The following is a 14,489-nucleotide window of genomic DNA, read 5'->3' as shown; positions in this document are numbered from 1 at the left end:
TCTCTGGACATCTACAGTGCTCACAGAAATGTACCCTAGAACGTAACAGCCATGTAAATGTAAGGCTTGTTGATGTCCATTTTGCAAACACTGAGAGCTCATCCAGACTCAGGTGAAGGTGAAACAGGTATATCCTGTTCCATTTGAGCACAACTCTGACCGAGCAAAGGATAAACGAATATGTGTACTCGTGTATATGTGTATATGAATATGATACGAATATGTGCATGTAAGTAAAGCATCCTGTCATTACAAGGTATAGATATGACACTATGTACCTCTGTGTTCTTATATGTAGACCTTTTGTCTGATTTCTCCTTTTTCATAGAGTGCTTAAACATGATACCAGTGTGGAACCTTCATTAATGAGGCAGGGTTCAAACTGCTGGAGACCAGTCAGCAGTGGAGCAACATCTTTGGCAACTGTGCTGTTGTCAGTGTCCCTGGGCAGCATGGTGGAAATGTCACCATGCCTGTTGCTATTGGTCAGCGTGGGGTCACTATGCACTTGGACCCTATAACACTCAGAGCTTGTTAATGGTCCTAAACAAACCCCAAAATATCTGCATCCTCCCAGAGGGAGAGGAACCAGAGTAGCCCAGCTACTGTAGGTTTCATTTGAGGTAATGTAAGTGCAAGTCCATCTGGAAAACAAGCAGGACAGTAGCTCTTGAAGACCAGGTTTGGAGACCACTGCCTTAGATGGCAGCATTTACACATCATGATACGTTAACTGACACAAATGCTTTGCTGAGTTGTAAATAAATAAATAAATAAACAGGAGCAAACACTTGACTTGTGTTAATCATAAAATATATTTATTTAACTAATAAAACATTCATTTTCAAAATAGAATGACAACATCATATACTTCTTAGATGGCCTTAACAGTTATTGGCATAAGGTGTTTTTAGTTTTTATACTAAATACAATCTTTCTTCTACATGGCTTTTATCGTTCATATTTCAGAACTGCTTTTAGGGCCCAAACCTGATGTCCCAAAGTTTAATGGAAGCTCACATGATCCTTTGTTAATTAATCTGCTATACTGAACCTGATACCAGGCTGACACTATAATCTTAACTGGTGGCAGGTTCTTTTCTTCCTTGGTTTTTTGCATTAGCAACTATGGCATCGCTGGAAGGATAACTGAACGTTTTAAGCATTAGCACTTGACAGCCTAGTTTCAAAACTGCACATTAAGGGATTTTGTTTTACATTATATTTCACTCAAAGGGAAAAACATCTATACTGCTAGGTCAGAGCGTCAAAAATGCAGGAGCGCTTTTCTTCAAAACTAACATTGACTATTGAATTTGTATAAGCTGTCAGGCTAAAATAATCCACAACAAAAATAAAATCAGAAGACATGAAAGATTTAAAGACTAGGCTGTGTGTATCTGAGATATAAGCTGTTGTCATGAATTTCAGTAGCTAGCACTAGCCGTAGTCTGTCCTTGTGTCCTTTTTTTTTTTGCTGAATCCAAATCAATAAGCAGGACAGTGCCTATAGGCATTATGTCTGCATGAGAGTGCTGTCTGACATGTGTGCCAGAGGGGGATTTTCAGAATCGAATGGTTGTGATGGAGGCGGCTGCAGCATTTCATTAAGCTGCTGAGGCTGGTCAGAGATTACAGACAGTCTGGCAGTCGCAGTGTAGGTGTCCTGTGCGTCTGCATAATGTATGTGTGCCTTTCATGTGCGCCCTCCTCATAGATGGTGATGTACTTACTCCTCCCTGCTATAGCTACTTTGTGCTTTCTTCTTCCTGCTGGCTCAAGAGAACTATTTTTAATCTAATTCATCTACATTTTTAATTCATAGGTGTTTATTGGGTGACATAAATATGACTGGTCCACCTTAGAGTAATATCTGCAAATCAGTGGCATCAGATGCAAATAAATAGGTCCTAGCCACTGTGAATTATTTGTCATTTGTCATTTGTAAATGATGATGAGACAATTTGATGGCTTACTACACAGATAAAAAGAGAGATGCAAAATCTCATCTCACAGTTAGACTATGAGATGCAGCACAGACAGCTATGGGCAAGAGGAATTTTATTTCTAGACAGAGAGATATGTGTGCTTTGTAGATCCCTGCAAGACAAGTAACTTAAGGTGACTGACTAAAGTAAGGGGGATAGGAGGGAGGAGGCTACCAACCAGAAAAATTCAACAAAGGTGGAGGTGGTTTTACTTGAAGGATGCACGGACAGAGCGCCCCTTGAGTGGCTGGGGAGGGCGGTAATTGTCAACCATGCAGCATTCGGCCTCACCCTCAGCGGAGAAGAGCAGGCTTCGGAATTTGGCCATCTGTGAAAACGGGAGGAGACGGTGGTGGGGTTTGTCATTCCTTCTGACCTCCTGTGACTGTCACTCACAGGAGACAAACATATCACCACTGAGTCACTTATTTGAACTTAGAGACTTGTACTGTGACTCTCAGCAGTCAGAAGTTTTTTTTATGGTGCTCAAAAGGGTTAGTTTACTGCATTTTTGAATTATTTTCTTTCTTACCAACAGTTAGATAAGAGGCTCAACACCACACTCATGTGTACACTAATTGTAACATACAGCTAATAGCTTTTTATCTAAGATAGAAACATTGGAAAACAGTTAGAGAAGCAGAATTATAAAAAATAAATATTTAATTTATGAAAACAAAAATTATTTTGTAAGTATTTTATAACTGTAGAACAATTTCTTAACTGGATGCAAACATTGTGAAGTAAAACCACAAATTGATGGTTCAGGATGGTTCAGATGACCTATCTAAAGGATTTGTCATCAACTGTGCTTATGGAATTAATTTTCCATAATTAGACTCCTACAAACACTTACAATGTACACAGTGAGTAACTACAAGTGGGACAAAATGAGTCAGCTACTAGGTGTGTTCTTTAGACAATTAAATGATATCAAAGCATTAACTAATAAAACATAACAGTGTTTATGAATGCCCTCTTTGCCATTATGTGCATGTTCAGCCTTATATGGCACTAAGTGTACAGCTTATGCCCACATGTCTGACGTGTTTACTCTTGATACACCTACTTGTTGCCATGAAATAAACATTTTAGCCTGAAGACTCCAAACATAAGGACAAACATAACTAGAGAGTTTAGTTTAGGGTAATTGGACGTTACAAGTAAAATTTCCATTTTATGCGATGGATTAGGTATAATTTTCAAAGTAAATACTTGCCAGAGCAGAAATCATGAACCAGTATACTGTGTTTACTTTGCATGAAATCACATACTCTGAAGTGATGTCTCCTCACCTACAGGATGTGTTGCATGTGTGGGCGAAACATCTGACTCATGCTGAGTCAGAAATAGTGCAAGGAAACATCACCAACATCTGTGCTGTATTGCTTTTCCTCCAAATACAAAAGGTTCTTCTTGTTTCAGCTGCACGGCTAATGTGAACACTTTAAAACCCTTGATTTAGATCTTAGCACAAGGCTGGATTTTCAGACAGGGCTATTCTAGACCATGGGCACTGAGCCAGTCCATCTAATGCTGCTGAATAGGCTCAGTGATCGACCATACCTGTGCAGAGCTGACGGGGATTGGCTGTTTGCACACAATCCAAGTAACACTCTCCAGCAGAGGAGGTGTGGTCAGAGACCCCTCATATGTCCAGTAGTCAAGGAAATCAGGGAGCAAAGTGGAAGGGTCAAAGTTTGGAAAAGAGGTCTGCTTGCCCTGAATATATGAAAAAAAGATAAAAAGGTCAGTCAAATATGTTATCATGAATCAAATGCAAGAAAATATGTTTTTCTTGAAAACATACTTTGGCCCTGATGACATCAAAGACATCCAGCATCTTCTGGAGACTGGGATTTTTATCACCAATCTGAAAAACAAAACATATATTGTTTAAGGTTAATTATATAACCATCAGCCAACAATACTCTTCATTGTGATCAATGAAACCAAAAACGCATGGTAAAGAGAATAAGGAAAAGAATATTTAAATTGTTGCTACTGACCTTCAGGAAAATTCCAACAACAGCGAGTCCATCAGGCTGCTTAGCAGCCTCACCAAAGTTTGGGTACTTGGTGTTCCAGTGCACCAGATGGAGCTGGAGATTAATCAAATAAAGTATCAGAATTTCATGATTCATTTCTGATGTGGTAACATGAACTAAACTGAATTAAACTAATTTAACTAAAAGAGCTTGCAATTTCAATTTTATGGTATATAGTGAAATAAAGAGCAGACTGGATAGACTCCTTTAGGTATTTTTCTATGAGAAACACAATGTACAATACAAATGTACAATACAAAACAAAAAACAATTGAGTAAATTTGCTTAAAGTTGAAAATACAACAAAAAAACTATAAAATAAGTACTACATTTGTGAGTATGCAAATTGCCAAACATAAAAAGGAATACAATTTTTTTTCTGTTGGGTGCTAACTTAATATTTTTCTCTAGCCATTAACCCAACCAATAAGCAGCTGATTTGCCACCTATAAAAATAAAAAGGAAAAATCTGCCTTTTTTCTGTGTTACTGTATGTCAACCTGAATCCAACATAAACTATAGCTGTCTGAGTATTATGGTCATTATAATACATCAGAGCATCCTAACCTCAGCAGGATACATGACCCCAGCCACAGTGTGTTCAGAGCCCCTCTGGTCCGTAGCTCCCCAGTGCAAATGAAACTGCTTGAGTCTGTAGGTGCCTGAGACAGGTCCATCAGTCAAAGCTGCCAAACAAAGGCAAATATCTCATTAGATCAACCCAGAGTGAATGTGGATAGCAGCAGGCAGGGTGAGGCTTAGTGGAGTGTGGAATGTGCAACACCGTAATAAAATAATGGCTCCTACATCGACACTGTTAATATATTTCAGCAGCAAATATGAGAACACATGGTACAGGTTAATTAAGATGTGAGTGCATGCACCACATCCACTCTCTCAATAGATTATACTCTATTCCATAGAAGCAGACTCTCTTGTGTTGTGTCAAACTGAAGCTTACATTAAGTCTGATATAATGTCCAGGTATTAACAAACATCCTTCCAGTGTGTTACACAATGCATCTGTTTACAGTACACAACATAGCTGAAACAGTAGCAGTTAATCATGTATATCGTTCTATTTCGAGTGCAATATTACCAAATACTGGAACAAACACACACTGCCCTCTCCAAACAGTGGACGCCTCAGACGATAAGAAGCAGAACTAATCATGAAGTAACCTGTGGGTGTGTGGGATTTAAAGGTATTTACACCTCTTACTGCTCAAGAATGAAGAAGTTAGATAAGGGGCATTTCGCTTTTTCACAATGCATACATCATGCATGAAATAACGTATGACAATGACGTGCAGTGAATTTGGAAGGGCAGGTGAGAAATGTAAGTGAAATACAAGGCACACCATCTTGTCCACATTTTTAGCAGTGCTATTTCTTTTTTTCTCCCTCTCTTTCTCTCAAATTCATTCCCACACATGTCCAACGTATTAATAGTTAACCAAGAGAGTTTTATTTACAGAGTAACCTTTGTTTTTTGGCTTTTGACCTCAGTGCCAGCAGAAAAGCCTTGGCGTGGGAAAAGTTTCAACCATGGGTCACATTACCAATTCAATTAGTGTCTGGAAGCTTTGTGCTTGGATTTTCAATAGACCTCCTGTAGCCCATTCATTAAACTCTTCTATCATAAAATGCACCAAATAAAACCAATCTAGTCTGTGTGATCACTACTGCCAAAGCCCTGTAGCTGTCATGGAAAGACTCCTGCATATTAATGGTAGTACCCCTTGCTCTGCAGTGTTTTAAGCTGGAGTCTTTGAGCTGCAATTAACACACAGCAGCCCATTGAACCAGGATGCCGCATTTTACAGGTCACTGCTTAATCAGGACCTTGACTGTGTTTGTTTGGATTATTTGAGTTATTGCTCTTCTATTGTATCTATTAACATTGCGACAATAGATACGGGTCTAGATAAACAGCCTACTGAGTCTTCTTAAGGTTAAAACGAAATGATAAAACATCATTATCTTATTTATAGAGTAGAGCCTTGACCTCAAGCCATATAGGTTTTCATAAAATCCGAATACCATAGGCTACTAACTTGAGCTGTTGGTGTCATCCGCGAAGGTCACTTGGAAAGAGTGTCCGTTGTTGAGGATATCGAGGCAGGTAGATGGGTCGTACTTCAGTTTGAGCGGTTTCAGCCCGGGGTCGTGTGATGCTTTGGCAGGTATGATGTCAATGGGAGACTGGCGGGGTCCATTGGCAATAGGGAAATTTTGAGCCCATTTCTCAGGTCCTAAAATGATTTCATTATAACATATAGGATTACTGCATAATTCATAGTGAAATATGGCTTTTATTCTTTAAATACACTGTGTATTTGGGAATGGCGATAGGCATAAAACGCTAATAAAATCTTATAATTCGCAAATATCTCTGCAATGACATTCATTCATTCAGCACACCGCCTGCTGGTATGACTGGTTTTAACACATTTCTCGGTAATTTCACACCTACATCAGACTATAACTCGTAAACGTGAAAGGAGCCTTACCGTTGTGCTCTGCGTATCCCCAAGGCTGAGCCATTATTGCTAAAATTTGGATCTATAGGTGTTCAGAACCGTAATTCCCTAAAGCGAATCGTCCCCCAGCGCGAAAACGGCCAGTGTCCTCCACCTGACAGCTGCAGAGTTTATATAGGGTCCCCAGCGTGCGGTGCGTCTGTCAAGCTGGTGTTGGCCACATGATGTCCGCGCAATGATACGGAGGAGTTCGGATGAACCGCAAAGCTGTAACATTGGATCAATGACTCTCTCTCTCTCTCTCTCTCTCTCTCTCTCTCTCCCTCTCTCTCTGCAGTGGCAAAGTCTTCACTGCCAAGAGATAAGACGCGCTGCATATTCGTCGATCACCGTGGTGAACACAGCAACTGGTACAAAGCCAAGGTATTGAAATCGAGTGCGACGACTGTAAATATCAATCAGTACAATAAATATATCTGAGGATTGTTTAAGACGGCTGTTTTGGCTCCGTCATAGGCCATTAACATTACCGTTATATAGCTTATATATAGGTTGTAATGGATTACATTCAATCATGTGCATGGTTGGTCTATCAGTGATGGTTTGCCTCATGAGAGCCAAGAAAATGAATTGGACTAAATCACTTACAATTCTCACGTGTTTCTTACAGTAAAACACCGTCCACACCTTTTCATGAATAAATATTGTTTGCGAATCAGGTCAAATTCAATGCCAAAGCTCCTCAGTGTGAAAAACAAACAACCATGTATGATCATAGGGCATGCTTTCTGGTGCATACACGGTGCAAAGACAACATTTTAGTAAAACTGAAGTAGTACCTCTGGAATACAGAAACTAATTGTCTTGTAGTGGGATTTATCTTTAGGTTATATTAACAAACCCCATGTTTCGCTCGTAAACCGCTCGATTGCATCCTGGCAGCAAGCAGGTCAGCGTGCAATGAGCTTTGCTTTGTTTTGCAGAGACGGGTCCAAGCTGTAATGAGCACAGCTGTAATGGTACTACGATGCCACCTGCTGTTGGACAAGGAGTAGATCAGTGCCCCCCCCCAAACATAAATAACGCAAAGAAAATGAATTTTAATTCAATACCCCTACAGAGGTAACTGTGTTAAAACATATAGTGACAAACCTAGACCTCATTCTTCATTCGCTGCATGTGTTCAGAATTAATATAATAATAATAATAATAATAATAACAACAACAACAACAATAATAATACTTATTAATTAATTAATAATAAATATTATTATTGTTGTTGTTGTTGTTATCATTGTGTTATTATTAATCATTATTCTATTTTATTATAGACAACTAACCGGAAGTCCTGTTACCTTAGCAATCTTGTCTCCAAAATTAAAAATATTAAGGTGTAACATTCGTTATGCTACAGCACCTTGATCACAAATACTTTTCAGGTCATATGCAGTGTAGAGGGTAAAGGTGTTTCAACAGTCAACTTCTCCACGGTTAAGTTAATACACTTTCAATAATTAACGATTCAGTTTCCTCCGCGACGTCTTTCAAAATAATGGCATGTTTCAGCACGATGCGGAAAGCGACGGAAAGGGTGCGAAAACATTAAACGATTTTATGGCTTTATCAAATTACAATAACAACCGAAATGTTAATATCAACAAACCTTTCGCACAGTTTATTCGCCTTATTCCACCAATAGTGACAGTCTGTTATGTTTGACGCATGGATGTGACGTTGACAGTCGCACGCAAATGACGTGGCTTACAGCTCACGTTTGCAGCACATGAGGACATCAGCAGCTCAGGTCGTCCGGAGGTAAGAGTTGTCTTTAAATATGTTTACAGCTGGCATTGAACACATCATGTGCTCTGCTTTAAAGGAGTTGGCTTAAATTCATGTCACTAAGTCATTTCAGGCAGCCTTGGCAGAAAATGGAGAAAGTATACAGGATTTATAGAGTCAAGTGACTAGTATACGGCGGGAACAATTGATTATTTTCATTATTTATGACCGTGACGATTGTTTTGGGATTGGCATCCGAAGGCTCTAGCTTTTGTGCTGAGGGGAAAGCTTTTAAAGCAAACTTAAATTATAATACATAGCGATATACCACAGTCAATTATCTTTCACAGTCAAATACAAGCAAGGAAACACAAACGCATACACACATACATACAAACACCAGTAGTACAATATCAAGGTACTTTACAGCAGCTTGTTCATTTTGCTGACTGCATTTGGTACCAAAGCTGCTGCTTTATATTTCATTTTACTGGCCAGATGTGTGCTGCACCCCTGTGCTGAAGGCATTAATTCTAATTTAAGATGCCCAGTGTAACAATGAACCAAGATTTCCTGTACACATCAGTGTCATATAGCAAATCTAGTAGCGTTTTACCCAACCTACAAATTTTCAGGCATCTTTTACAGTTTGCTTTTATTTGTCAGTCAGATTCCCATACAAGACTGAGATGGTAAACACCAGGACACTCTCAGTCAGGCGAACATTCAGTCAGTCTTTTTAGACATTCAGAGATACTTATAGAAATAATCAGCATTGTTTATGAAATTTACTTGTCAGTGTACACTACCACATTTGTTTTGTTAAAATGAAAAATGCCTGTAGCCAACTAGATAATGTTCTGTGGATGAAATCTGATCCAGCCACACAGCCTGACTATCACTCACTGTCACCTGTTTACGTGTAAGAACCAGAGCAAGTTAGGTTACAGTGGACAGACTTGTGTTGCAGATTAGTCATGGAAAATAAGAACTGTGCAAGTTTTCCTTTTGTATCAAGCAAGAAAAAAATATGCAGCATGTTAGACCCAAAACATATGTCATGCAAGTGTACACATGCAAACACTTCTAGTTATGCAAGATGGGTTTCACACACTGTTGTGTTTCACCTGAAAATACCGCATACTATGACGCAAGCCAGAGCTGCAGTTATGGGTGTGGTAGCATGAGACAACAGGAGAAACTGAGCTTTTCAATTTCGGTTACCATCCTCTCACAACAACGCAGGAAATTTTCAGCGCTTCAACAGGCTGATATTGGCCCCTGTGGACTCAGCTCTATCACTGGTCCGCAAGAGCACACGTTGATTAGGTTTACTAGAAAGGAGCACTGGGCCTGCCATTGTCATTTGCGCATGCATACTTGTGTGAAGTATGGTATGGGCTGTAATTTGCTTTCTTGACATTGCCACATCTTGCAGTTTCATCACAATGATGATGCTGACATAAGTTTTGCAGCCCTACTTGCAGCTATGTTAACAAAAGTTAGTGTTGATTCCTGTCTCTGGGTTATATGCTAATTGTACAGGGTTTAGCTGGTCTACTGTGGTTGTGGTGAGATGTTCATCATTTGGCCACTACAGACAACTGTGTCTAAGTCATTAAGGGCAACTGCCTTTTAAAGGTGCAACATATAAAATCTGAAAGATTTAGGGACATCTAGTGGTGAGATTTCAAAATGCAACCTGCTGAGCGCCCCTGTTTCTAGGCGCGAGGGAGGGTACAGTGGCCATCACTTTAAAAAAAGATTTTCTGGTTATTACACACTAATGACAACATATATAAGACTACTATATTCTATTTCTGCTAGTAGATTGCTATAAATATTGCACAGTGAACTTTTAAGCAGTGATTTATTAATAAAGGTTTTCAGCGTGTTTGGAATAGCACATCTTTAATAGGAGTTTTGGATAACAAGACACTAACTCTGCTGAACACACTTTTCTTTCAAGATACATCCACATAGGCTCAGGTGCTTCATGTGGCTTTAACCTGTGACTGAGAGCTGCCAACCTCATCCTCACATATCAGGACAGTGGGGCACCAAGGTCAACACAAGAAGTGCTGCTCTTTTCTTTGGAGTCAAAACTTTGAAATTGGGTTTCAAACAGCATTAGTTTTTTTTTTTTTTTTCCCTAGAATGTTTTACAACGTTTCTCAACATTAAGAGTCACAAAAAACGCCTTGGTATTTTAACTTAACTTTAACTTTAAATAACTTAACTTTACAGGTAAATTTTTTAATCATTTTTGAATAATTAAAATAAACTATAGGGTTATCTGATTGCTGTCCTCATCCTCACACTTGACTTCATGATATTAGGATTTTTGTCTTTTTTTTGCTTTATTATATAATAATGCCAGTTTTATTCATTGCATAGCCCATTACATTGCACTTTACATGTATGAAATGTCACTGTCCTTACTAATACTATTGCCTCAGAAAAACCTTCATGATCACACAGACTGCTGACACGAAGTAGCAAGAATATGTGGGTTTATGTTGTTTATAAACCACACTGCCAGCAGCTGCTTAGAGCATATACCAGGATATATGATTTGTTCTCTGTGCTCTGGACAGACTAATGTTTTTCCACTCCAGTTTTGGCTTTCCCATTTACTGTTATTTTCGGCTTTTTGTTGTGAGATTGTGGGAGCAGGAAGCAGAAAGATCTGCTGTGAGCAGCAGCTTCAGATTTTTTTTTTTTTTTTTTCTGTGATACCCTTCAAGTACATCCCTGCTTTTCACCCTAAGGACTGAGAGGGTTTGTTTTTGTTTATAGCAAAACTCCTGCTTAAAGTCAAGAGTCTTGTGCAAGAAAACATGAAAAGGTCGGATGAAAAATGTATTAAATGCCTCAACTGGTGTGTTTAACCTCAATTAATTCTACATTCAGTCAAATTATATTTATTCATACATTATCTTAACCTGTTGGCTGTGTTCAGGTGTTATGGGATTATCACTGAGCAGTGAGATTTTGTTATAAAATGAGGTGTTTTCAGCAAAGACTTGCCTATTAATGTATCCACTTTGATTGGTGTTGTTTCCCCAGGTAACATGGCGAAGAATAAACAAAAAGGGAAGAAACGGAAGAATGTGTTTCAAGTGGCAAACAAGCACTTGAAACACAAGAACAAAGCTAAACCTGTCACAACCACACTCAAACACGTAATATCATTTGTTCTTTTTTTTTTTTTCATTCTCTCTGTTCTGTAGTGTTGGTTGCACCTGTTCTAACATAATTTGTGGTTTCACAGATCAATGCAGTGAAAAATGAAAAGGTGGAGAACCTCAATCAAATCTTCACAGAAGTCCAAAGGGATGTTAAGAGTGTCTCAAAATCTGTTGCTCCTGAACCAAAGAAACAAACAAGGGTAAAAGTAGAAATTCTGCACATTTTTAACTAAACATTTTGATATAAATGTGATATTAATTTTATATTTTTCTGACTTTTTAGGTTGTCAGAGAGCCACCAAAGGAATCTGTAAACGTTGACAATGCTGCACAGCTCTTCTCTCAGCTATGACAGACAAAGAAACAAACACACATAAGTTTGAAATAAAATCCCAAAGGAGTTTATTTCCAATCCTTTTTGAGATTTCATGTCATAATAAGGTAATTAGAAGAGGTTTCAGTTATGGCATGACAGTAAAATCTTATTAAAACAAAAATGTAGTTATCATGTATAATGTATTTTCTGGTCTGTAAGTCACACTGGAGTATAAGTTGCTTTTAGCAAAAACAGCCTTGTTGAACAGAAAAAAACAAGTTGCTTCAGTGTCTTAAGTTGCATTTCTAACTATACCAATTATAGTCTGAATTAGCCTATAAAGAATGTAGGCTAAGCAGAACAACACATAGAAATGCATTACCAATTTCGTTCCTCTGTATCAAGTAACGTTAAACAACTGCATCACCATCGGGGAGAAAGTGAAGCGACGGGCCCTCCTCTCTCAGGTTGCCTGAATGCCGACACTCACTTCTAACTTTGTTTCAGCTGCAGACTTTATTACCTGCACTTTAAAGTCTACAGTATAGTTCTTTCTTTTGGGTGGCATTTTCACTTGTGTTACACAAGGAGTTATAGTTTAGGGTGAACATAAGCGATTCTGCTTTTTCAGCAGTATATTATCTTCACCTCAGTCAAGAGTGCTAAGAGTGCTGTCTAACACTAGTGACTACTTGACAAATTATTGTTAATATACACATATACCTTATTTTCCAGACTATAAGTCCCAGTTTTTTTACTCTTCTGGCTTGTCCTGCGACTTATGCAGCAAAGCGACTTATATGTGTATATTTCTGTTAAACATGGTTGTTTTTGCTAAAAGTGACTTATACTCTGGTTTGACTCATAGTCTTAAAAATGCGATAATTTGCTTTGCTATATAACTCGCACTACAAGCCAGAGGAGTAAAAAAAAAAAAAAAAGTGCAACTTATAGCCCAAAAAATATGGTATTCATTGCAAAGAAATCAAGACTTGTATGCAGTGAAATTGTTTTTTGAGATAGTATATTTATATTTTATACATTACATACAGTTTGTGTTTGTCTTTCTTTCTCTTACAGCTGCAATTAACAGTTCATTGTTAAATTACTCTGCTGATTACCTTCACAATTAAGGACTTGTTTATTTATCTGAATAAATATATTAAAAAAACAATATAATTTGACTCCTTATCAACTTGCATCTATGTAATTGAAGGTAATGTATAAAGGTTATGAAAAAAAAAATCAAGCGAGTTAATATAAATGTAATTAATACAAAAAAAAAGTCAGATCATTTTGGTTGGTGTTTGTAATGATGAATTGCTTTAAAGATTTGTTAACCTAGAGTTCTGGGAAATTATTACTAGACTCTCAAAATATTCACAAATTATTTTATGCGTTCATTTAAAATATAAAGTGAACAGGTATGTTTAGTTTATAAAATAACATTTGACAATAATGTAAAATCATTATTAGTTTGTTTAGTGTTGATTCTCATTTTTTAGTCAGTTATGTGATCTTACTGTGATGGACTGCATTACATTGCACTGACAGCTTTTTATCGAACTTCATCCACCCCTGTATGTACAAACTCCACATTGTTATTTCTATTATTAGTACAACCTGAAAAGGAAGTTTGGATTTTGATTTTTCAGCTTGATCTGTGAGCAGCAGGCCATTTTCATTTTATTGCTAAAACATCCTGCTGCACCAACTTGACATCAGTGGTCGTAGGTGTACCAGTACTCAGCTGATTGCTTGTCTCTGTGGTGACCTCTGACTGAGGTAGTTGGACAGTAAATCTGGAGAAGTCTGCAGAAGGGAGGCTGGTAAACAAACTAGCACATGAATGTGTTGACATAAAAAAAGCTAAGAATAAGATTTTCATGTTGAAGGTAGCTGCAATGTTTTCCTGAGCGAATGTTTTAAACCATTTAAATATTGTTATATTTTATTATCCAGTAGAGGTATTTGGAAATTAATTTCTTATTTATTTTGACCACATGGGGGCAGCAGAAACGTATTACCGCTGTTACAACCTGATATGACAATATTTACATCTAAAGAACACAGAACATTATTAGCTTTAATTTAGGTGTGTAGCTTTTTGCAAAAGCTGCTTGGATGCTGAAAATTAACAGTAATGAGAGCAGTGAGATTTAAAGTGGGCTATAAAACCAAAATGTTTAAATATCATTATATGCTACTTAATCTTCCCGTGGTTCACTTATGGTTCATAACAATGAGCAAACACTTTCGCATTAAACAGTCATTTCGCCCACTGTAAATAAAAGTTTTGATTGGAGCGTAATGTACAACTTAACCAGGATGTTACTTCAAAAGTGACACAAACCCATTTTCATCAACAAAAATAAAAAAAAAAATGTCATGAGAATAAGCACTAATCTCAACAAATATGGTAGATTTTATTATTTTTTTTCCGAAACCCATGAGATCCTCATCTTTGTGGCAGAAACATATATTTGTAATACAGGAGAAGATTTTTGTACTGAAAACAATTGAGGGGAGTGTAGCAGATGCAGTGTTAAGGTGTCAAGCCCACAAGCAGGTGCTTCCCACTGTGATCCAGATGGCTGCACCACAGCACAAGCAGTGGGGTTGCACTGCTGCACACCCTGGGGAGACAGATATCATGCCAGCACACACTCACATTGAATTCT

The 14,489-nt window shown here is 37.9% G+C and overlaps 2 protein-coding genes across 3 annotated transcripts; one reads left to right on the top strand and one right to left on the bottom strand.

Moving 5' to 3' along the window:
• Positions 1–791: 791 nt before the first annotated feature.
• LOC113121535 (carbonic anhydrase 1-like) lies at positions 792–6,731 on the bottom strand. The gene is made up of 7 exons (XM_026292120.2): positions 6,550–6,731; positions 6,094–6,291; positions 4,604–4,722; positions 3,998–4,090; positions 3,799–3,861; positions 3,555–3,710; positions 792–2,316 (listed from the first exon to the last, which is right to left on the bottom strand). The coding sequence occupies exons 1-7, from the start codon at positions 6,581–6,583 to the stop codon at positions 2,197–2,199; spliced, it is 783 nt and encodes a 260-aa protein (XP_026147905.1). The 5' UTR covers positions 6,584–6,731; the 3' UTR covers positions 792–2,196.
• A 111-nt stretch (positions 6,732–6,842) lies between these two features.
• Positions 6,843–12,465, top strand: rbis (ribosomal biogenesis factor). 2 transcript variants are annotated; one of them, XM_026292122.1, is made up of 4 exons: positions 6,843–6,942; positions 11,371–11,486; positions 11,576–11,692; positions 11,776–12,465. In XM_026292122.1, exons 2-4 carry the CDS (start codon positions 11,376–11,378, stop codon positions 11,842–11,844), a joined length of 297 nt encoding a protein of 98 aa, XP_026147907.1. In that variant the 5' UTR covers positions 6,843–6,942; positions 11,371–11,375; the 3' UTR covers positions 11,845–12,465. The 2 variants fall into 2 exon arrangements, with proteins under 2 accessions (XP_026147907.1, XP_026147906.1); XM_026292121.1 differs by lacking the exon at positions 6,843–6,942 and adding an exon at positions 8,261–8,334.
• Positions 12,466–14,489: the final 2,024 nt, after the last annotated feature.

The sequence above is a fragment of the Mastacembelus armatus genome, chromosome 20 (assembly GCF_900324485.2).
Source record: "Mastacembelus armatus chromosome 20, fMasArm1.2, whole genome shotgun sequence".
Classification (NCBI taxonomy): Eukaryota; Metazoa; Chordata; class Actinopteri; order Synbranchiformes; family Mastacembelidae; genus Mastacembelus; species Mastacembelus armatus.
The sequence above is the reverse complement of the archived record's forward strand: the minus strand, read 5'-3'. Positions and strand labels throughout refer to the sequence as shown.